Source organism: Rhinolophus sinicus, linkage group LG04 (genome assembly GCF_036562045.2).
Source record: "Rhinolophus sinicus isolate RSC01 linkage group LG04, ASM3656204v1, whole genome shotgun sequence".
NCBI classification, from domain to species: Eukaryota; Metazoa; Chordata; class Mammalia; order Chiroptera; family Rhinolophidae; genus Rhinolophus; species Rhinolophus sinicus.
Window position 1 is genome coordinate 7,030,757 of NC_133754.1, and position 22,624 is coordinate 7,053,380.

Here is a 22,624-nt window from a genome sequence, read left to right on the forward strand (position 1 = left end):
GGGGATCAGCTGCCCATAATACTGATGGATACATAGGTGAAATGTGATACTATATTCTTAGAAATGTCTAGTCTCATTATAATCGTGGTAGATTTTTCTCCCGCTTGAAAAGAGAAAGCATAAATGAATAAAACTTCTGATATATTGATGTGTTCCCTTTTCTTCCCTTCACTAAAGCATTTAGCTGAAGTTGTAAAACTCAGAGAAACATACTGTGGGATAGGAAATTGCAGATCAACTCATCCATCCTTCACAAAATATGTTAATTAGTAGCACCTGAAAAAAAATGTGGGCAGCATCTGTAGGCAAATAAGTTTGTAACAGGCCAGGTAAAACAATTAAACAGCTGCCTTGAGTGGGGAAAAGGGAGGGCTTGAGAGGAAGTATGCACGTTCCCAAATTATCTAGCCACAGACCTCTTATAGTGAACATCTGGAGAGACTTCATCTAACCTTCTCATTTTGTAGTTAAACAAGCTGTGTCCCAGAAAGGTTAAAAAATCGATCCAGAGTCAAATACTTCCCTTAATTTTTTTCCAGGCCTCCTGTTCCCTCCACTTGCATGTTGCTTCCCCTAATTGCCTGTAAGCACTTTCCCCATCGCTCCTCAGTAGCTGAGGCTAATTCCATTGACCAGCTTCCTAGTCTTGCGGTGCCAAGAAACAGAAGCAGAAACTAGTCACTTTGAAAAGATGTACTTTTAAAGTTTAAGGTTTTAGTATCTTCTCATGGTCTGATTTCAATAGCTCTTACTAATTGGACACCTGAAGTATGCCAAGTTCTTTATATGTATTATATGATTTAATCCTATTAACCTGCAAAATAGGTAACAGTGTGCCCATTTTTCTACTGGGGAAATGATTAGCTCCCTGAAGGTCATACATTCAGTAAATGGAAGAACTGGGATTTAAAACAAGGTCCATCTAACTAGAAAGTCTTTCATCTTATCGAACTCAGAGATATGATTACAGCTACATTAGAAGTGATGGCACAGTTATTTTTTTTAAAAAAAATTATTGGCCCACTATTGAGTATGGCACGATACAGAGATAATTACATAATTTCAGATAGACAAATTTTTAAGAGATGTACTCAGGAAAATAAAAATATATTCAAGTAATGCATTAAAAGGATAACCAGCAAGTTGACTAAAATTTGTTTTGGGGCTGAGACAAGGAATGCCTACATATTCACATTAGCTGCACATTATATGTGCTTTTCAAGCCACAGTATATCCTCCAAGGCAGCAAAGGGAAGTCCATCACTGGAAGGTGATCTGGGCATGTAATGGTGAGAATGTCTTATGTGGGTAGGTTTTTGCTGGATAACGGTGCTTTTCACGTGAATTTGGGGTGTGCGTTGAATGAGTGGAGTTTCACGGTTGATATTCAGTGACATCAGTTACTTGCCAGTCTTCCAAGTGAGTGACCGTCGCTTGCAGTTATCTCAAAGTCAGATGATTCTCTGAAGTCTCTCATTTAATAAACTTACATAGCTTTTCTTTATTTATTTGGGTCAACCCTCTTACTTGTCTGTTTCTAAATCCTTTTTTTGGCCAGTTTCTTTTTTCCCCTTTCCCTCCCCCCTCCCTCCCTCCCTCCCTCCCTCCCTCCCTCTCTCCCTCCCTCCCTCCCTCCCTCTTTCCCTTCCCGTTTATTGAGAAATTGATGTGGCATCTGCCTCAAATTGATTTTGGGTCCAAATTTCTGGAGCCAAGATAGCAATGAGATGTTATAAAGATACATTTATGGAGGAGTTCAACTTACTTTGCCTGGTGACTCCTAGAAAATAACAGAGAATTAAAATGATTTTGTTGCTGTCCTCCCTGAAATTAGTGGTTAGGTAGTTAGTAGTTGATTTGGGGTCACAGCTAAATTTCTTAGGATAAACAAAGTAGTCTGGAGTGAATTACTTAATAAGTACATATAATTTCAACGTAAAATTTGTAAGACTGGAAATTGCATCAAGGAATCAAAAAATTATGATGAGCTAAATAGAGAGCGAAGAAACAAGGAGGAGATGCTACTGAGCACAACTGCCAGCAGGGTTTGGAAGATGGCGCCGTAATGGAGGCGGAGGAGCTGAGGTGTGCTGAGAAAAGCTGCAGACATTCTCAGGAGCCTGGGCAGCCTCCGGAGGGCGCCCGGTGAGGGTGACACTGGAAAGGGGGCACTGGTTAAAAGTAGTTACAGAGTAGTTAGCAGTAGTGAGTGGAAGGTGGAGTGTGACGTAGCCTGTTCCCTCCCTGATTACACTGCCACTACCAAGGACCCAACCCTACTGCAGGCCTGAGGGATAGTCTTGGGCTGCATGGAATCACAGATGCTCTGGACTCAGGGAAACTAGGTCCATGGGACACAGGTGAAACGCGACATTGAGCAGGTAAGACCTGCCTGGGCTACTCCACACGTAGCTCCCGGAGCACCTGTAGCCAGGACACCGATAGCCAGCGACAGGCTCTTTAGGCAGGAGAGTGAGGGATTTTCATCTAAAGAAACTGAATAGCCCACAGAAATGACCTGACTGGCATTCGGAATCCCTATCGATATGGCTAGGTGGCTCGCCCGGCTAGATGGGAGTGCCTCACGGGGAATAGGCACACCCTGCCTCCACGCAGGGTTTCCAGTCAGTCTTGTAGGGACTACCTGTCCCAAATATAAAGGAGTTTTATATTTTCTTTACACACACACACACACACACACACACACACACACACACATATGTGTGTGTATATCCATATATTTAAGGTATTAATATGTAAATAAATATAATATATATGAATGTCAAATATAAATGTATAGTGAAAGGGTCACCAGATATTTGAGTATAGCCCCCCAACATAAAATATAGAATAAAATATAGAGATCAAAACAGAGAGAGAAAGAAATGGCCTGGGGGCTCAAAAAATACAGATAACTCAGGAAACAAAAGAAACTATTTTAATAACCTATGATACTTTTAGAAAGATGAGAGACAGTATTATATCTGTAAAATAAAGAGGTCACCCTATAAAATAAGGAATAATCAGGAAATAAGAATGAGGTCTTGGACAGTAAACATAGTGAAAACATGCAGAGGTGTAGAAGATAAAGTCTAGTAAACTTTCTAGAAAGTAGACTAACAGGCCAAGATGGACAGTGGGGGTGGAGGGAAAATAAGGTACAGAATGTAGTGGATCAGTCCACAAGTTTGAGCATTTTACCACATAAGTTCCAGAAAGAGAAAACAGGAAAGAGTAATGGGGAGACAAGTATGAAATAATAATACAAGAAAAAAAAAATCAAAATGGAATAACAAGAATTTACAGATTAAAAGGGAAGAGAAAGTACCCAGAAGAATAGATAAGAAAATATCCTCTTTAAGATTCATTACTATGAGAGTTCAGAACATCAGGGATTAAAAAGCAGATTTCGAAACCTTCCAGACCAATAAAACAGGTCACATAGAAACAATCCGGAATACCAATGGCATCAGACTTCTCAAATGCGATACTAGAAACTAGAAGACAGTAACATAAAGCCTTAAAAGTTCTGAGGGAAGTGACTTTTTTACTTAGAATTCAGTTATAAGCTTAGCTACGTAGCAAGCATGTGTGAGAGTAGAATTAAGACATTTTCAGACACATAAGGAAGGTCTCAACAAATTTACCTCCCATGTACCTTTTCTTAGGAAGCTTCTAGAGAATGTGCTCTACAAAAATGAGGCTGTAAACCAAGAAAGAGGAAACCATGGGATCCAGGAAACGGGGGACCCAGCACAGGCGAGAGGCACAGGGATTTCGCAAGATGGTGTTAAAAAGAAGCCCCAGGACAACAGGTGGGCAGCTGGCCTGGGAAACCCTGTAGATCAGACAGACTGAATGGGAGACTCCGAGAGGGAACAATAGATGTGACAAATTGACTCACTGGGTTGATCACATAGAAATGGTTTCCACAGGGCTAATGGAGTTCAGAAACAATTAGTAATAGACACACACAAAAGAAAGAAATAAGAGACAACATCAGGAAAACCAAAATATTGAACAAGATGGGAAGTGTGTTCTTACGCTACATGGCTCAATAGTAACAGTATCACCTGGTCATAATAATAAACCTAGAATATCAGTTTAACCCCCAATTTCTACTTAACTTCCTGGAAAGATGGGGCAGGAAAGCTTGTTGGGAAGTGGTGGTGGGGTAAGAGTGCTACATTTCTTTTTATTTTGCACAGTAGTGAGACATTAGATAATCTATAAAAGTGACTAAATTAAGAAATATCACTATGCACACATTACTTAAATATATGGAAACAAATAACAGAATTAAAAGTTAAAAGTGGTTCCGTCTCCCATGGTGGGCGGGATTCATCCTCCTTGGGGGAGGGGGTAGACCTGCTGCTTAGTCTCCCTGCCCTGAACAAGCCCCTACATCACCCAAACTGAGAACAAGTGTTGGGGCAGCATTCGTACCCATACAGGCAGTTACTCACTCTGGCGAATAAACATTTCATCATAGAAGCAGCCAGAACAAAAGTGGTTTCCTCTGAGAGAGGAGTCGGGAGGGCCATTGGGGGTGGGGGACTCCGGGATTAGATTACGGGCCTTACCATGTTGTTTGCCTTTTTCACCTATAGACATGTATTACTTGGGTAAGTATTAAGTTGGTTTTACAATTCTCTGGAATTAGAAATAGAGGTTATAAGACCAAATCACACAAATTCCCCTCCCAAAAAAAGCAAACACGAAAGCAGGAAGACATCGATGGTACTTTTCTTGGTATCTTCCCCAATCCATGGATATGTCCATTGTCTGATAACAGTCGATGCCACAGCAGCCCCTGCCAGTCTCACTCCAGCCAACATTTCCTGTCATCTACAGGGCTGCTCACATCCTGTGCCCACGCTCTGCTGGGCCTCTTCCTGTTCCCTTTACGACACCTGTCTTTTCCCTCACCTGAGCCTTGCTTATAGCGCAGCTGTCTCTCACCTTCCATTCACTTGTTCTCTCTCACCCTGCCTCCCTCCCTCCTTCCTCTTGTTCCACCTCCATCCCTACCTACTCATAGCTCACAGGCATCGTAACATTCTCCTCTTTCTCTTAAATCCTGTTGCATCAACCTTGGCACCACTTGCACACACTGCCTTCAATCCCAGGTGATTTTTAACTTGTTCTGTCTGTTAAGAGCCTAGAAGGTGGCAGGGGCAGGAAGCATATTGCACTGATATGTGTCCCTCCTGCAAAGCCTGGCGGATGCTGGCATATTCCAGGTCCTGCCTCAGATAACAATTAAAGGAATAAATTTATCTTTCATTAAACGTGAAATCTGTTCAGACGCATGGCCCAGAGCTTAACGTGTGTATCGACGTCGATAAATATGAGTGGGAAGTCAGGATTTTGTGTTTGTTTCTGTTGGAAGGAAGCTGACGTGCTTTGGCCTGAGGGGAAGATTGTGCTCAGAGCCCAAAGGGTAAACTGCTCCCCAGAACTTGTGCTCATACTTTCCTGCGAAGAATGTGGAAAACTTGTCACCTGGAGGGTTGAGGTTTCTATGTGACTCTGCACGGGTTACGAGTAAGCTGGCACTGAGGAAAATGTAAGCGAGATCTCACCTCAGCCTCCAGGGAAAGAAGTGCGTGGATGTGGCCGTGACCCTGATGGACAGTAGCACCACCGCAGGTGTGACAGGAAAAGGGAAAGCTCTCAGGGGGCCAGTCCATTAATATCAAAAAGGCAGCCCTTAACTGCTCCATGACACCCCAAGGTCACATGGGTAGAGTGTTGCAGCTCGGTCCCTTCCTACTTCATTAGGCTTTAGCCTGCACCCTCCAAGCCTCTTGAGCCACTCAAATTACAACTGTATTCATGCAAAACATTCCATTTGTGGAAGTAACAACATGCCCTTCAGCATTGGCTGTGTGCAAACAGTGGGGTGCTGTGGGGCCCTTAAAAAGAATCAGGTGGAATCTCCAAGTTCTCATCTGGTGAGGGCTGTAGCATACACCCCTAAAGGAAAAGTGAGCATGGCGTGGGGTCACTGCCTTCACGTCTTTACTCAAATACCATCTTTTCCATGAGGCCTTCTTAACCACTTTATTTATAATTGCAAATATCCCCCCTCTTGTCCCTGGCTTTTTCTTCATTAGCATTGATCCTTATTTGACGTAATATATCTTTTACTCATTTGTTGATGATCTGTCTCCCCCACTGGAATGTAAGCTGCATGAGGGATTGTGTGGGTTTTATTTACTGCACTGTCCCCCAGTGCCTTAGAATGATTGGATGAATGAATTTGTACAGGAAAGTTTATTGTTTGCCCAGAACAGTTCTGGAAGGTTCCACAAACCTAACTCAGTAGTAATCCCTGAGCAGTGAAACAGGAATCTGTGGAGGATGACTGACTCTTACGGTATATATCTTACCATGTATGTGTATCACTTTTTAGAACGAAAACACTAGCTTAATAGGGAATCCCATTTAAAGTGTTTCTCAAATGGCTGGGATGAAATACAAGTGATTTAGTCAGCACCGATTGTTTCTCGTTCTGAGATAAGGAACACCATTCAGAATCTCACTTCTTTCCGGAAGTCAAGTTGTAATAGACCACAGTTCAAGTCCGTGGACTTGGTATTTCATGAAGCCTTTACCGACAGCCTTTTCTTTTCCATCACAGTGGCGCCATCCATACTTGGGGGGATGGATTTTTAAGTCAGGTACATTTATATCTTCTGATTTTTAGGTAAGTGGCCCGGGGCAGGTTACTTGACCACCCTGAGTCTCAGTTCCCTTACCTATAAAATTGGGATAATATTCCGTGTGAACAAAGGGTGTTGTCCAAGCAATACCAGATGAAACATGTGTTCTCAGTGCCCAGCAGTATCTGGTTCGAGGCAGGGTTGGTTTCCTTTTCCCTGCAGAAGATGACCCAGTGAGAGGATTTAGTGATATCTTCAGTCCTACCTACTGCACATGTGGTCCCAGCATCACCAAGGAGTTTGGGAGAAACACAGTATCTCAACCCCCACCTGATCTGGTGAATGAGAATCTGTTTAACAAAATACCAAGGAGATTCCTGTGCGCAAAGAACTTTGAGAAGCTCTGTTTTTATGTTTCTCAAGCAGTGTTTCAGACAGGCTCCTACTAATCATGTATTTATTTTCTGTATTTCCTGATGTGTTGACATCTTAGGAGCTCAGGGACCCCAGGGGGAGGCACTGTCCTTCCCAGGGTTCCCTAATTCCTAGGGAGAGCAAACCATTTGCCTGGGAACCTGGCTTTGCTATGCAAATCAACCAATCCAGAGTCCATGCCCCCACCTGCCTCCTTTTCTCAGGCTCTAGAATGCTACCCCCTGCCCTGAATCACCCCAGGGCCAGGTACTGGACAATTAGGAACCATGCCTATACCTGGGAACCCATTGAAATCAAACCTATCCAATCCTAAACCTTCTCACCCTGCCTGGCTCTGCCTTTCCTGTGGAAACCATAGTAAAGCCTCTTGCCCACATTTTGTCCTCACTCCCTCTGCTCCTGACCCACTCCAGTGCCTCTGCGTGTGGCCCAGTGTGGCACTGCCTGCCCTTCTCTGGGGAACCGTCAATTGCAAACTATCTTTTCAATGCAAGTTTTAATTTTCAATGCAAGCATCTCCTATTCTGTTGTCCTCACCATACCGGAGTAGAACCGAATCCCGGGTACATTTTAAAACAAGGCTGCTCCTTTAAACTCTTATCCTAGTTTAATGCCACTTGCCACCCCTCCTGCTTCACCTTGGCAACTTCAGTTGCATTTGGAGAAGGGTGAGAGTGCCCAGCAGAGCTGAAAGTACGGGTGGGGCGTGGCTAACCGCTGAAACCTAGGATGCTTAAGCCACCTCATCAGCCTGCACTACTTTTAAATAAAGATGGTTGGGAATAACCCCGGACAGGACTGTAAATCTGCTTAAAGTCGTATGACTATGTTGGATACCATGAATGCTCCTTCAGCTCAAGCTTTGAGCACTTCAGGAAGTGCTATTAGAAATGATTAAGACCTCCGAGATAATGGAACTGTTTGAATGGAAACACAAACTTATTGGTAGTATTCTGAGATGTCAAGGAAATAAATGAAAACCTGCGGTCACATCCATCGGTTTCTCCCTGTGGCTTCAGGTGGAGTCACTCTCCCCAGGGGGCCGCTGTGATGCTACCCAGCAGCTCCCCTCCCCCATTTGCTTTTTACCCCTTGGCTCTTCTGTTTTGAAAATATTCTTGAAGCTGAGGTTAATAAAAGTAAATACTAAAAGAGCATAAAAGGAACTTTTCTCCCTGTGACAAAGGAAAAAAAATACATTGACATTCTGAAATAGGTATTTCAGAAATATCCCACTTTGTTAGGTAAGATGATAAGAACAGAAGATAGCAGTTTTATAGTAACATTTCCCTTATGAAAGGCTTACTACAGTTTTATTAAGAAATTAGAATTTGACTATCAGCTTTTAATTAGAAATATTAGACAAGGAGGTTTTCCAGTGTTTTATGACTGTCAGATTTGTTTCCATAAAAAGTAAATCCTTAACACACACACATAGACACACACACACACACACACACACACACAGTAAGTATGTGAGGTGATGCTTGTGTTAACTAACTTCATTGTGGTAATCACTTCACAATATTATATATAGCAAATCATCACTTGTACACTTAAATGGATACAATTTTATTTGGCAATTATACCTCATCAAAGCTGGAAAAGAAATTAATACATCTGTTTGTTATGACCATAAAAGAAACTTTGGCTGCAGATAACCAGGATTTTGCTCCCCAGAACTGCCCGTATCAGGTTCGATATACTGCCCAAGCAGGGTCTAAAATGTGACTTGGGAATTGGGTGAATGGCAGCATGTCCTGAAACCACAGCCTTTTTTCTCAGTAGGTATTTTGCTTGATTGCTCCTTGACCCTTTTCCAAGAAACCTAACTTGCCCAAGGGAGTCTCGCACAGGAAAAGAGTGTTTGCATCTACTTAGGGAACTGTGCCTGTAATAATGGCTAATTTAGAAGGAGAGGACAGAATGGAACGGAATGGATTGATAAGCCAGTTTGAGCAGGCCTAGAGCAACCTGGGCCTCTACCTCATAAAAGCAGCTGGGCAGCGAGCAGCTTGTTGCACCTGGGTCTGGGAAGACCCATCTCCACTCAACAAGCGTTGTCTCCGTAAACTCCCTGCAAAATTCTCTTACCCATGCCTCAAGGCACGCCAGCTCGTCTTAAGTTTCTCTTACACTTCTAAGATGGTGCGGGTTTCTCGGTTCAGCCCTGCGGACCCCAGTGTTGAAATCGCTCTCCCAGGTATGTTTCCCATTTTAAACTTCGGGGAGTCCTTTAGGTGACAGCAGAGTGTGTGGTGGCAGGGACGCTGTGCCCTCAAGTTAAAAGCACTTTCTTGGTTGCCAGGAGAGCTAGCAAATGTGCCTGGGCGTGGATTCTCTGGAGAGAGAGCTCGACTCAGCTTCTTTCTCACTTACTGAGCTTAACAGAACCCAGCAGTCAAAAGTAGGGAGCTGACGTCTCATTTAGCAGAATGAAGGATGAGTTAAAGCCAAACAAACAAAAAAAATAACCAAAAAAAAAAAAAAAAAAAAAGAGTAAAAGAAATAAAAGAAACGGAATATGGCCACTGCCTAGCTCTTCTGTGCTGCTCCATTTCCTGTCTTTGTCTTTTTCCTCTTCACTTTTCTGCCAAGAAAATATGGTCGATCTGTCTATAACCATAGCCTCAAGGCTAGCAACATACTGAAAGGGCAAAGGTGACAACCAAAAGGTTCTTAAAATAAATTTAAAAACCGGAAGCTAGACTAATTTCTTTATGTCAACTTTCTTTGCTATTTAGAAAAATATAATAATAAAAAAGGTGAAACCATTGACCATATTTACATTAGCAAGGCTGAGTTTAAAGTCCTGTGTATGCACAGGGGTAATGAGACACCTTTAAAAAAAATTAAATCTGTCTTTGCACAATTAGCAAATTATTAAACAAGCTTTCCTATAAAATCTGCAAGCAATTGCTTGTTTCCACTAATAAGAGAAGATGTTTTACAAGGTTCACGCTGATTGATTGATAAATGCTGATAAAATGAAAGCAGGGCTGAAATGCAGTGTACCAGCTGTAGTATAAATTACTTTTGTTCAATAATGTTTCAAGTGGCTATATATTCATGGTTTACCTTTCCATAAATATTCCAATCTTCTTTGAGACATCCAGTGTGCAAATTCATCTCTGAAAATGACTGCCAGGAACCAGTTAGGACGGGGCATTTCTATGTCTGCATATGCTTTTTTGCTCAATTATGAGCATAGATTGCTGTGCACATTTAAAAAATGGACGCTTTATATTTAATGTGAAATGAGCGCTACCATGTTTTAATACACTTGGAAAATCACGTTCCCTCGATTGACCAAAGTGTAATGTTCCCTACATTTCTGAGTAGCTTTACCCACACTAAACCTCTCACCGCTAGCCTTATACCATTCGCGAAAAGCATTACATTGTGAGCCCTCTGCCATCCGACTGTTGTGGCAGCTGTGTCGGGTTCCATGGGAGGGCCTGGTGCTGGCTGCTTCTCACTGACGGGGTTCCAGACATCGGAGATGCTTGTCCACACCCAGATTCCTGTGGTTGCTTGTGAGTGAGCAGTGGGTCAGCAGGAGCTCCTGCAACCGGGGCCAAACCCGAAGGAGCAGAGTGTCCCAGCAGGATGGGACACACATTAGGTCACAGACCGTCCTGCAGAGTTCTCTCTCCTCTCCTGTGTTGTCCATACCTGTGGGAGAGACCCCACAGCTACTGCCTCAAGAACCCTCGAGCATGCAGATTTAGGGGTCCGACCAATCTCATAGTTTTGTCTGGTCATCTTAAGGTGACCCGCCTCATCCAAACTCCTGGGAAAGTAGATGTCCCCCAAAGGTGCCTTTGACATACTTTTCTCCACAAAGTCATTTCAATTCAGCAAATACGTACCCAGCCTACTTTGAGCCAGGCCCTGTGCTGAGCCCTGGGAATATAGCTATAAAGCAACTGATTATCCGGAAGGAGCATGCAATATCCAGTCATCACCTTGAACATTTGCAATTTGTTATTTAAAAGATATCTTTACATAAACTGTCAAAATGTCTTGCGTCCCTAGCGTGTACCAGGCACTATTCTAGATGGTCAGTAAACATTCTAGACGTTTCCTTTCTTCAGGATTTATCAGAGACCACTGGTGGCCCTCTAACGCAGGCTTTCTCTTTGAGCTACCTCATTGCCGGTTACCAGATAAAAGTTGTCCTCAAGAATATGGCAGTTGCCGGACCTGGACTGAGACCAGTGGAACCAAGCAGAGACCATCACTCTGAATGTAGTCAGTGAGCGCACTGCCCTCAGGATGGGCATGACGATTATGGGCAGGAATGTGGGGCCGTGTGATGAGGGAGTTAAGGATGCTGAGAATCAAGCTGATTTTGGAATGTGGGTCACAGTAGAAGCAGATTAAACTGGCAAGTCAGGGCTGAGGGTTGGGCAGAAATTGCATTGGGCTAGTAAATGGTACACGTCCAAGTGATTGACTGGACGGTGAGGACAGAAAGCTGACTAGTGATGGAGGTCATAGAGAGGCAGCCAAGAGATCAAAGCAGGTTAACAAGTGTGTGAGTTGTTAGAGCCATCAGCCTCATCAGCACTGGAACATTCTGAAAGAGAAGCAGCTGCTGGGATGGGTTCAACCATCAAGAGAAGCAGCTTAAGGATCATAAACAAGGAGTGAAGTCTCTGCCACTGAGAACTTGGTCATGAGAAGTAAAATGTGGTGCCAGTAGTCTGAGTCCCAAGGCTGTCTGCAGGACCAGGAACATGACGGAGAGTTTCTGAGTCTGGGCGCATGATGTCCCCTCAGCCCAGATGTCACTGTCAGTGTCTGGCAGGCAGTAGATACTCCACAGTACCCCACTCAGCTGACCTGGATTCTGGGAGAGAAGGAGGTTTCCAAAAGGAAGCGATTTTGACGTAGCAATAAATTTAAAAAAAAAAAAATCCAATTAAATTGCCCTGGCACCTAACGGAGGGGAGTCAAACACATGAGAAAGATCGTTTCTTTAAATGATACATACATCGTCCCGTATTTATGTTTGTTCCCTCCCTTGGCTGTGGAATGGCATTAAGTAAGAAGGGGGCAGATGGGATGGAACCTGGGAAGTTCTGAGAGTGTGTGGTCAGCTGGTCACCGGTCAGAGACGCTTTCCTTGCAGGAGGATTTGGAGAGAAAGAAATGAAACAGGCAGGGTGAAGTGTCTGTGGAAACCTCAGTAAGATGCCAGGCTTTGGCTGAGGTCCACCGGGTGTCTCTCCTGGTTTTCCATCAGGAAGGGTCTGCCTGCCAATCAGCTCACCTGCCCTGAGGCTCTTATGTTTGTGGTGATAGCTGCCAGTAAAAACAGCAGGAAAGTTGATTCCGTGCAGCCTTACAGAGAGTCCTGTTGTGCTTGTGTTGTACATCATACACAAATATTGTAAAACACACTCTTTTAAACAATGTCCTGCGTCCCTAAGTTGGGTCCGTTGGCTATGACAAAGCTGAGCCGGGCAGCAGTTATGCCCAGTGTCCTCTGAGCCCGGGCCATCCCTCGCTCTGCACGCCTGTGCCACCGTTCTCTGACTTGACACTAGGTGGGGCATTGTTATTATTACAGTGGCTCTACAGTGTGGATCTATAAAATCCAGAAGGATGAACACATTTCTTCAGAACCTAATATTGTGCTACTGATTCAGAGAACATTCTAGAAGGAAACAGCTAGGAAAAGTGTCTACTCCCAGCCCTGACTGTTCATTTTTACCTGAGAAAATTGTGACCAGCTGTCATGCAGGGCGGCCTGCAGGGACTCAGCTCCTGCTCCCCACACAAGAACGCAGGACATGGTGAGGCCAAAAAGGAACACCCACGGAGCCATAAGTAGGGGAGTCATATCACTATATTCTCGCTGGCGGCTGGGTTGGAGACACAGGAAGCAGGATCCACACAATCTGCAACCTGCCGTCCTAACAGCAATCCGTGCTTGCCAGCCACCATCTTCTTGCTAGCCCCCATTTTCCTGCTAGCGTAGCCACAGCAGTTATATTAGTGGCCAATGGCTCACTGGTTACAGCTGACAGCCAACTAGCCACAGCTGATGGCCATGCAATCACAGTTGATGGCCATTTACTACCTGAGCCAGCACCTTTCTATGTGAGGCCAAGAGCCTGGAAACTGCTTTCTGGGGCAGCAAGTCAGCAGCAGCCCCAGATCTGGACGCCAGAACCCAGGGCAGCCCTGGCAAGCACGCCCACCGCCCGCACACCTGGGAAGAGGTGCGGGTGACTCATGAATCTAAGAAGCCAAAGGCTCGGCTCTCAGAAGCTGCCTTCTTTTACACAGAGGATAAAAAAGGGTTAAATCTCCAAGGCGCGCCCCCTAAACAATTCTTCCTACAACTTGACTCTACATGTGGATGACTCAAAGCAAAGTCAACAATGAACACAATCCACACACTTGCTCTGTTTATCTTTTCAACTCTCTCTTGCACACGCAGGCACACTCGTCACATACACATGCACACTCTATCTTTGAAAAAAATAGCAATATGAATGAACTTAATTTTACACAATATAAATAAACAAGATATGATTTATTGCATATTGAGTCTAGCTAGCCTAAACCCCCTCAGGTTTTTAACTCTGGTTTAATTAGCTTCAAGGCCCCGTGAAAGCCCATCCCAGTCTGTGGTCTTCTCGGTCTCCCAGCCACTTAACCATCATCTTCACAGGAGCATTAGAAGCCTGGGGGCTTAGAGCCATCGCCTAGGACCCAATTGAGGACAGGGACATCCCAGAACCCATTTCTCTTTCCAGGTCTACCCAGGGGACGTCCCCTCCGCCCCTTGCTTTTCCCTCTGTGGCAGAGGAGGAGTCCAGCCTTCATCTCCACTGGAGAAATGCATGTGATTAAGTTATTGAAAGAACAGGATCAGTTTCTCCTCGCTCTCCTGCCTTCTGACTATTCATCCTTTGAGACCAGACAGGTTCCAGCACAGAGCAAAATGCTTATAAACCCTGTAGTTGATCACCCTCTGCAGACTTTTTTTCATAGCAGGCCCGCGTTCTTAAAAAGGTTAATTTAACTTGTGTGTTAGGCACATGGAAAAGGGATAACTGTCGAGGTTGCTCTTTCTTATTTAGTGGTAGCATCCCTCCCTCGGGGGCCTACAGAGCCAATTCAGATTTCCGTTTCAGTTAAGGAAGCTGTCTCCCTTTCTCTGTTTCTCCTCGAGTACTTGAAGTCCTCTCCTTAGTACACGTCTAGGGTACTTGCGATGAAGGGCAGGCTAGTAAGAAAGAAGCCATCTAGCTTGTGATTTTTATTTCATGTTGGACGTTGCAAACTTAAATCTTCTTAAAGTAAAGTACTTCTTTTAAAGTCTCACTTAAAGAAGTTGGCATGTATGGGCTACTCCCCCCCCAGATTTGGAATGCTTCCCTCTGTTTGGTTTCATCATTTTCATCCTTTGAGACCCAGCTCACATGTCACCTCCTCTGCTGGGCCTCTACCCTGCCTCCTCCCAAGTCCCCTTCCAGAATGTTCATTCTTCATTTTGTGCTCCCAGAACATTTTATTCGTACCACTAGGATGCAATCCCCGTACATTACAACCAGTTGTATATGTGTCCTGCCAGCCCAGGGGTGGGCTCCTCCCGGGCAGGAAGAGCGGACGGTGCCTGGTTCATCTTACATCGTGGAGCCCAGGGAATGGTGTGCATCGCGGGTCTGTACAGATTTATGGGGTTGAATGAAATGATGTCAGCACTAGCTCTTTTAATATAAGGGTTCTGAGGTTTGGGAAACTATATCAAGTGAAAGCGTAATTTAAAAACCAGACTCTCCAGAAAAAGTTTCCTGAAGACTTTAGTTTTTATGTTCTTATTTTTAAGGGGAAAGACTCGCCACATACTACCATGTCTATGAAAATGGTGGTTATTTATTTGCTTCCCACATCTAAATAGGATAGAATTTTTTTTTTAAATCACAGATTCACTTTGCTTTACACAAAGAATTATACATTCTAGAAAGTTGTGTGTGAGTCTAACGGCTATAAATCAAATTATGCATTAAAATGCATTAAAAAACAGATTTCCAAGTGAAAAATATCTATATAAAAAGATAGTTTCTGAATTTATCAGGGAATTTGCCTATTATGGAGAAGTATTTTTCCTAAAATGATAAAGAAAGGCTGTCCTGGACTCCAATCACAATTTAGCTGGCATTAATTTCATGTTTTTCCAGTCTGTTAAAACACTGGGCTTACTCCTAAGATTATTTTTAATTTATGCAACAGAGATTCTTGGTTTTCTAAAGTGAGTAACTCCTCTCACTGTCATAAAATTGGTATGTATTATGTATTATTTCTGGTTCAGTTAATACAAAATTCCTCGCATGGGAATTTAATGATTTTAATTCGCATCTTATTGGAAGGAGTCCGTATAAGTAAAAGCTTGAGGTGCAAGTGGAACAGAGGACTGACGAGGATGCCCACGCAGAGCAGAGAAAAGGACTCCGGGAACACATCTCCACGCTTGGAACTGAAGCTTTATATGAGGTGTATTTAAACTTTTCCATGGTCCTTATTTCTAGCTTGGTCCAAAGGGAATTGTTGAGAGGTGCAGAGTAGTGTGGGTTTGGGGTTATAGGTTCACAGTGACTGACTCAGGCAACCAGTGTCCCTTTGCACTCAGAGCAAAGGCCACTGCTGCCTCTCTTTTCTCCCAGGGGTGTGCACAGCAGAGGTGCTTTAATAATGCACTCAGGGAAAATCATGTTCTGGGCTCTGGAACTATGCGTTTAACACATTCTCAGCAAATGCCATGTGCAGAACCTAGGGCTTTTAGACCATGCATACACAAAACACTCGAGCATTGACCTTTTTCAATCAACAATACTGGAAATGTTGAGTACCTTTAAAATTCAAACCTAGCTATTAAAACGTGTTGTGGTTTTCACGGCCTGCTGAGACCTGCCTGCACCAGCACCCAGCTAATCTGGGGTCTGGGGAGAGCTTGGGACTTGTCAGACTTGGTTCTTCTTTACTGCTTTTAGCTCCATGCATGGAAGCTGGGGCCACGCTGTTCAATTCTCCCTCCATATAGGTGTCCTTATTTCCCAGGAGACCTTTCTCGCGTCGGGACATTTGTATCACGAGCATCCCATTTGGACCAGCATATATGCCTCCACCCAATTTCAATTAAGTAGTAAAACAGACCTTTATTTATTAGAGTTTTATTTCGAACATAAATATACCCTCCTTCCTACCGCTACTTTTAAAAATGTTTTTATTGGCTGTGTCTTTTCTCCTAAAACGAATCTCTAAGGAGAAAACCCCCCACCTCCTTGTGAGATCTCATCCAACTTTGATGACTGGTCCTTGGGATCAGAACACACAGAGCTGTGTGGCTGCCTGGAGATGGCATTTACCAAATGTGATGGTTACCAGCTGACCTGCAGTCCTGCCGTGGGGCAGGTAGGTTCTGGGACGGGCCTCCAGGTGGGAGAGCTGCATCTGATCTAGTCCACTGGATTAAAAATTAAAACCTGTTTACAAGCAAGCTGCTCACCTCTAGCCTGGAGCCTCTAGTAGCATTCCCAGGTTAAGGAATGTGTTTTAAGGTAATAGTGTTTCCTTCCTTCTTGTTTCAATCTCCCCCCCACATATACACACACCTCGCACCTTTGCGTTACTTCTCTTTCTGTTTGGACACTGGAAATAGCCGTCATAATTCTAATACTCTGAGCCGAGATACTGATAAAGACATATAGCCTTTGTAAGAAATGACGTGTAAATTTAGCTTAGTGAAAAGTAACCTGCAGTCAGTTAACTGGAGTCTCTGGTTAATAGAGACTCCATTTTGATCTATAATTGTTCAGGGGAGATTGCAAATATTATAATATAAAAACAAGTTTGCATTGTAGAATGTAGCTAATACTTTGGATGCGATACGGAATTATTCCAATTTCTTAAACCTACATGTACGCATCCAGTACTACTGTGTTTCCCCGAAAATAAGACTGAGCTGGACCATCAGCTCTAATGTGCCTTTGGGAGCAAAAATTAATATAAGACCCGGTCTTATAGTAAAATAAGACCGGGTCTAATATAATATAATATAATGTAATGTAATGTAATATAATATAACATAATATAATACCAGGTCTTATATTAATTTTTGCTCCAAAAGATACATTAGAGCTGATGGTCTGGCTAGGTCTTATTTTCAGGGAGACACAGTACTTACTGACTATGGGTTTTCAGAAGGACAATCTGAATACATCAAAAGTATCAGAAATGAATAGGGCAACTCTTCAGTCTTTCTTTGTCTTTTATGGCCATGACATTTTTCAAGTGTACTGGTTAGTTATTTGTAGGATGTGTTTGATTTGAGTATGTCTGATGTCGTCTCATGATTAAATTGAGGTTCTATCGTTTTGGCAAGAATACCACAGAGGTGATATACCCTTCTCAGTGTAGCGTATCAAAGGACATATGATGTTAATACATGTTATTGCTGTATTACATGTATGACATCTTTTGATAACTTCAGTTGAAACAATATTACACAGTTTAGTTCGCCAAATTATATCATTAATTAGAACATCGTATTCTATCATTCTGATGATTGAGGTTTATATTTAGTATTTTAATTAAAATATGGTTTTATATAATACATTTTTTCACCTGGTTACAATGATACTTTGGGGATTTTTAAATTATAATTAGCAGCTTTTAGAATAGTCAAGTTTTAGGCAAACGTCTAAGGTGACTCTGATTTTCAGTTTCTGTTCTGTAAAGTTGTGAGAATTCAATGACATGATATATGTGAAAGTTGCATATAGAAGGTGCTCAGCAAATTTTAGGTAAAGTAGAATCTGATTTTGATTTTTGTGTAAAAAATCACATTCAATCTCAGAACAGTAAAATGTCAAAAAGCATCAGTAGTTAGTTAAATCTTGTAGGAAGTACTGTCAGCAAACGTTTAGCTGTTCAGATTTATAGAAGCACAGTGATCACAAGTAGGATAGAGATTTCTAACATTTCTAGCTCCTTAGGTTAGCCGCTTATTTCCACCTTTTAATTTCTGCTAATATGAAGTTTGGGTTTCCCGTAAGTTTGTCCTTTCACTCATTTATTTGTTTTGTGCCAAATTGTCAGACCTGGTAATTAACATATAAATGATATGAAAGTCCAGGTTCATCAGACTTTGAGGCTAAGACTTCTTACATCTAAATAAGGAACAAGATGTGGGTTTCAGTTATATTTCTCAGGTGAAACATCTGTGCCTGCTTTACCCTTTTAGATAAGTATCCCCATTTTTAATTTGATGTATTTTACATAAGGAGTTGTCTTATATACCGTGTTTCTCCGAAAATAAGACCTAGCTGGACAGTCTGCTCTAATGTGTCTTTTGGAGCAAAAATTAATATAAGACCTAGTCTTATTTTACTATAAGACTGAGTATATAATATAATATAATTAATATAATATAATTACTATAATATAATGTCTTATATTAATTTTTGCTCCAAAAGACACATTAGAGTTGATGGTCCGGCTAGGTCTTATTTTCAGGGAAACACGGTAACCTCAAAGTTCTTGGAGCCAAAGTGTTTCCTCAAAGTAAAAATTCTAAAAATAGCCCATCTCTACCTAAATGTTTTATTATTATTATCATTATTATTATTATTGTTAGTTCTGAAACCATTTTCTGGGTCTATAATATGTTGATGGACATATCTGTAGGCATATTGAAAGTGATGCAATGTGGCCTAAAATTTTTCACAAGAAAAATCCGGCTCATTGCTCATTTATCCACTGTATTTTGCTAGGTTCGGGCTAGATGCACAATAGTGAGTGAAAGAAACAGAATGAATGCCTGCCTGCATGGAACTCTAGTAGGAGAGACAGACGTTGGGGAAAAAAGGAAATGGAGAAAAATATTTATTTACAATACACAAAACATTATGAAGTGAAAGAACAGGTCGCTGTAAGAGAGGATGGCCATTGATAATGTAAGACGGGTAAGAAAAGATTCACCCAGTCAGAGCAAAGACTGCTCAGCCAGTGCTCTGTCTGCAGGAGCCCGAACTGGGGCTACCATCCCGTGGTGTTCATGAACCTTGAGATTGGAAGATAGGGAAAGGGATCTGCAAACTTCCCACTCAATACCATGCTGTGGAATATAGATCAGCCAGCTACTGCTTCAGAAACTTCAGGACGCCTTCTCCCCTTCCCTTCATTCTTCTAATTAATTAACCAAATAGTTATTTATTGACTAGACACTACAGTGGCTGTCAAATTTTGATGGACATCAGAATCTCCTTTGGAGCTGTTTTAAATCATCTCTGGACCTCACATCAGATCCACTGAATCCAAAATCTGCTGGGGGTAGAGACCAGTGTATGTATTTCGGAAAACGTCCTCAGGCACTCCAGTGCCCTTCAAATGTGGAGGGGCTGTGTGCCAGGCCCAGAGGCCCGCTCTGTGGCTACTGAAAGAAGCAGATATCTGCGTGGGGGACAAACATGCTTTCGTGCATTGTATAGACTCAGTAAAGGAAGCATTTGCTTTCTCTGTAGAAAGCGCACATCTCCTCCTTCCAAATTAAATTAATAACTTTAACTGTTCTTGCGCCCTTTTTTAATCCACCAAGTCCCTCAAGCCAGAAACCTGAGAATAATTTTTTGATATTACCTTCTTGGACTATCACCTCCATATTACAGCTCACCTAATCCTGTCCTTCCGTCTACAGAAATAGCTTTCAGATCTGTTCCTTTCTCCACCTCTGCTGCCACTGTCTCATCTTGCCTGGTCTCTAGTCCTTGCCTCGGAGTAGGTTAACGCTCCTCGAGCTCTCTCCCTGTGAGCTTACACTCCCCTTTGCTATAAGAATTATCATTCTAAATTACAAATCTGATCCCAATTTACTCCATTGGGTCCCCATTGCCTATGGAAATCAAACTTTTAGCACAGCTGCTGCCTGTATCAGTATCATTCCTCACCGTTTCACCACTTGCCCCTCAAGCTCCCACCAAACAAAAACACTTTCTACACCACACCATACATTTTTCAGCTGAGTGTCTTTACCCGTAGTGTTGTTGATGCCTAAAACATGCTTTTATTTCTTTTTAATACCCACTCCACCTCCAATTTTCACCTTCATTTATCCTTCAAGAAAATATAAAGTCACCTCCACTGGCAGAGTTGATTAGTTCTTCCATTGTGTTCTTTATATTAAGCTGTGTTTTAATGAAGGCACCCACCCATTTATCTACATTCCTACCAATATACTGACCTATCTGCCTGGACCTCCTTTCTTTGGGAGGTTTTGTTGGCCTATAACTTAACATGAAGCTACACATAGGAGTTAAGTAAATATTCACTGAGTGAATGGGGAAAAGAATGAATGAACCTGAAACCAGTTTGCCGTATCCCCTACCCATTGATCCTAATTTCATTCTTTGATGTATTATGTAACTAATCTAGACCATCTTCTATATCTGCTTTCCTTCTAATATATAAAGATTACTTTCATCCTTTATTTTTTTTCCCCAAGTTTCAAAGCTAGGTTGTCATTCCAAAACTGGCGCCAACTCTTGGGAATTCCAGTAGTCATGGGTAGTTTTCAAAGTTGCATGAACTTCTCAAGGTCAAATGAACTAATCCTGATAAATGTGTTTCAACCTCAGATTCGCCAGAGAGGAAAGTGGGTAGCGTTTAACCTACTATTATATCACCTTGGTTCCAGGATTGAGTCTTACACTTGCTTCTTGTTCTGAGAGTATCTCCTACAGTAGTAGCTATAATGTCTTCCCTCTCCCCACTCCCACCACCACCTCGGGCTAAAATTTCATGCTTGCATTGTTTATTATACCCTTCCCAGTTTATGGGTTATTTTGCTTGCAGAAGGAGACTCACAAAATGGGAGTCGAACAATTTTGTCATTTTTGTTATTTATTGTTAATGGCCTTCCCCAAAAGTATTTCTATTTTTTCTTCTTCCTCCCTGTCAGATGTTTTAAAGTATATACTATGTACCTTTGGTATATTTATCAAAATGTCCAATCCAGTCCTTCTGGATTTTGGCCTTCCAGTGTTTTTCTAAGAATTCTCCCCTCACTTCTGTGACAGTCTTTACTTCTGTGTCACTGTTTCTACTTATTTCTCATCCTCTTGGAATCAGAATTCCTAAGAGAAGTTCTTGTAAAGACATAATTATTTCTATAGTGGGATCTGCTTTTCAGTCACTATGGTTATGACTGTAAAAGAACTTTTACGGTGTTTTCCGTAAGTCAATGGCATGGATCTGATTAGAATTAATGTTCTCTGTCCTGATTTTTACGAAAGCCAGGCTGGCATAGTAATTTTCTTCTGAGAGTCCTGTCATGCTCATGTTGTTACTAACTTTTCTTTGTACCCAGTCAATATTAAGGCTATTATGTGGTTCTTCTCTGTTCTCAAAGGTCGCAAACAGCATCCTGCCATTCCAAACCTGGTTTAATTAAACCTGTGTGAATCTGCTCTCAATGACTTTACTTAAAACTGTCTTAAAATATATGATATTCTGTGTACTTTTTGGTCTTTTGTCTAATGAATTCTGAGACTACTTTCTATGCTATAAAAATGTGTTTTATTTTCTTTCTACTAAAATGATGGCTTTTATGCTTTGAGCAGTAAAATCCTAGTGTTAGTATTTCTTGAGTTGGTGAGTAAATACATGTTTATATTGTCAAAATTATTCTAATCTTTTGAGTCTATCTTTTATAAAAAAGCTCGCTTTGGTTTTCTAGTTTATAAACTAGCATCTTTATATAGAAAAAACATTGTACTTAGGAAGCATGAATTTAAATCCCTTGACATTTTCCTCAAAGCAACATTTTAGAGAACGAAGCCACCATTGTTATTGTGTAGCTATGGAGAGCAATATGACGTGAATAACCTCACTTAAATATAAAGTGGTGAAGGGAGAAGCCGTCCTGCTGGCAGTAGCTTGCACACTTTGGGACCTGCCATTCCTTTCTGGAGCTGCCCGCCCACCTTCCCTCTCCCTCTTCCTATCGAGATTATTTTTCATATTTCAAGATTCAGCCCATATTTCAAGATTTGTCTTCACTGCGATGCTCCCTAACACCCCCAATGAAAATAATGTCTTTCCTCTCTCCTCACCACACATTTCTACATTTTTAAAAATTTTACTGGTTGCAACATATGACCTAGTGACCGACCTCCTATAATGGAGGCACATTGTTGTATAAATGGCAATAGAGACTGTTAGTAGGCACACTTTTTTTTTTTTTAGCCACTGTAGTTTTTTTTTTTTTTTTTTTTTTTTTAAGCATGGGTTACAAGAGCTTTCAAAATACCAAATGCATGTAATGTACATTTTAAAGAGAAATGAGATATATAGGTTGTATGAGTGACATTAGTTAATGTCTTGAAATACTTGTATGTGAGTCATAATTACACTCGCACACTTCAAAAGACCCAGGCATCATTTTTTAAAGGGTGGTATTTAAGTGAACCTGATGCCAGTTGCAGTGGCCAGTAGCTGGGCAGAGA

General features: G+C 42.0%; 1 protein-coding gene across 5 annotated transcripts in view; it reads left to right on the top strand.

The window, feature by feature from the left end:
• ENOX1 (ecto-NOX disulfide-thiol exchanger 1) overlaps positions 1 to 22,624 on the top strand; it is a 511,619-nt gene that overhangs the window by 276,729 nt on the left and 212,266 nt on the right. For 3 of the 5 annotated variants that reach the window (XM_019749803.2, XM_074329326.1, XM_074329324.1), the window contains one exon: positions 3,669 to 3,815. The exons of 1 other annotated variant lie outside the window; for it this stretch is intronic. In XM_019749803.2, the coding sequence (XP_019605362.1) occupies positions 3,728 to 3,815 (88 nt within the window). In that variant the 5' untranslated portion in view covers positions 3,669 to 3,727. Of the gene's footprint in view, positions 1 to 3,668; positions 3,816 to 9,287; positions 9,307 to 22,624 lie in introns of those variants that run through there. One more of the 5 variants, XM_074329325.1, reaches the window with a different exon arrangement.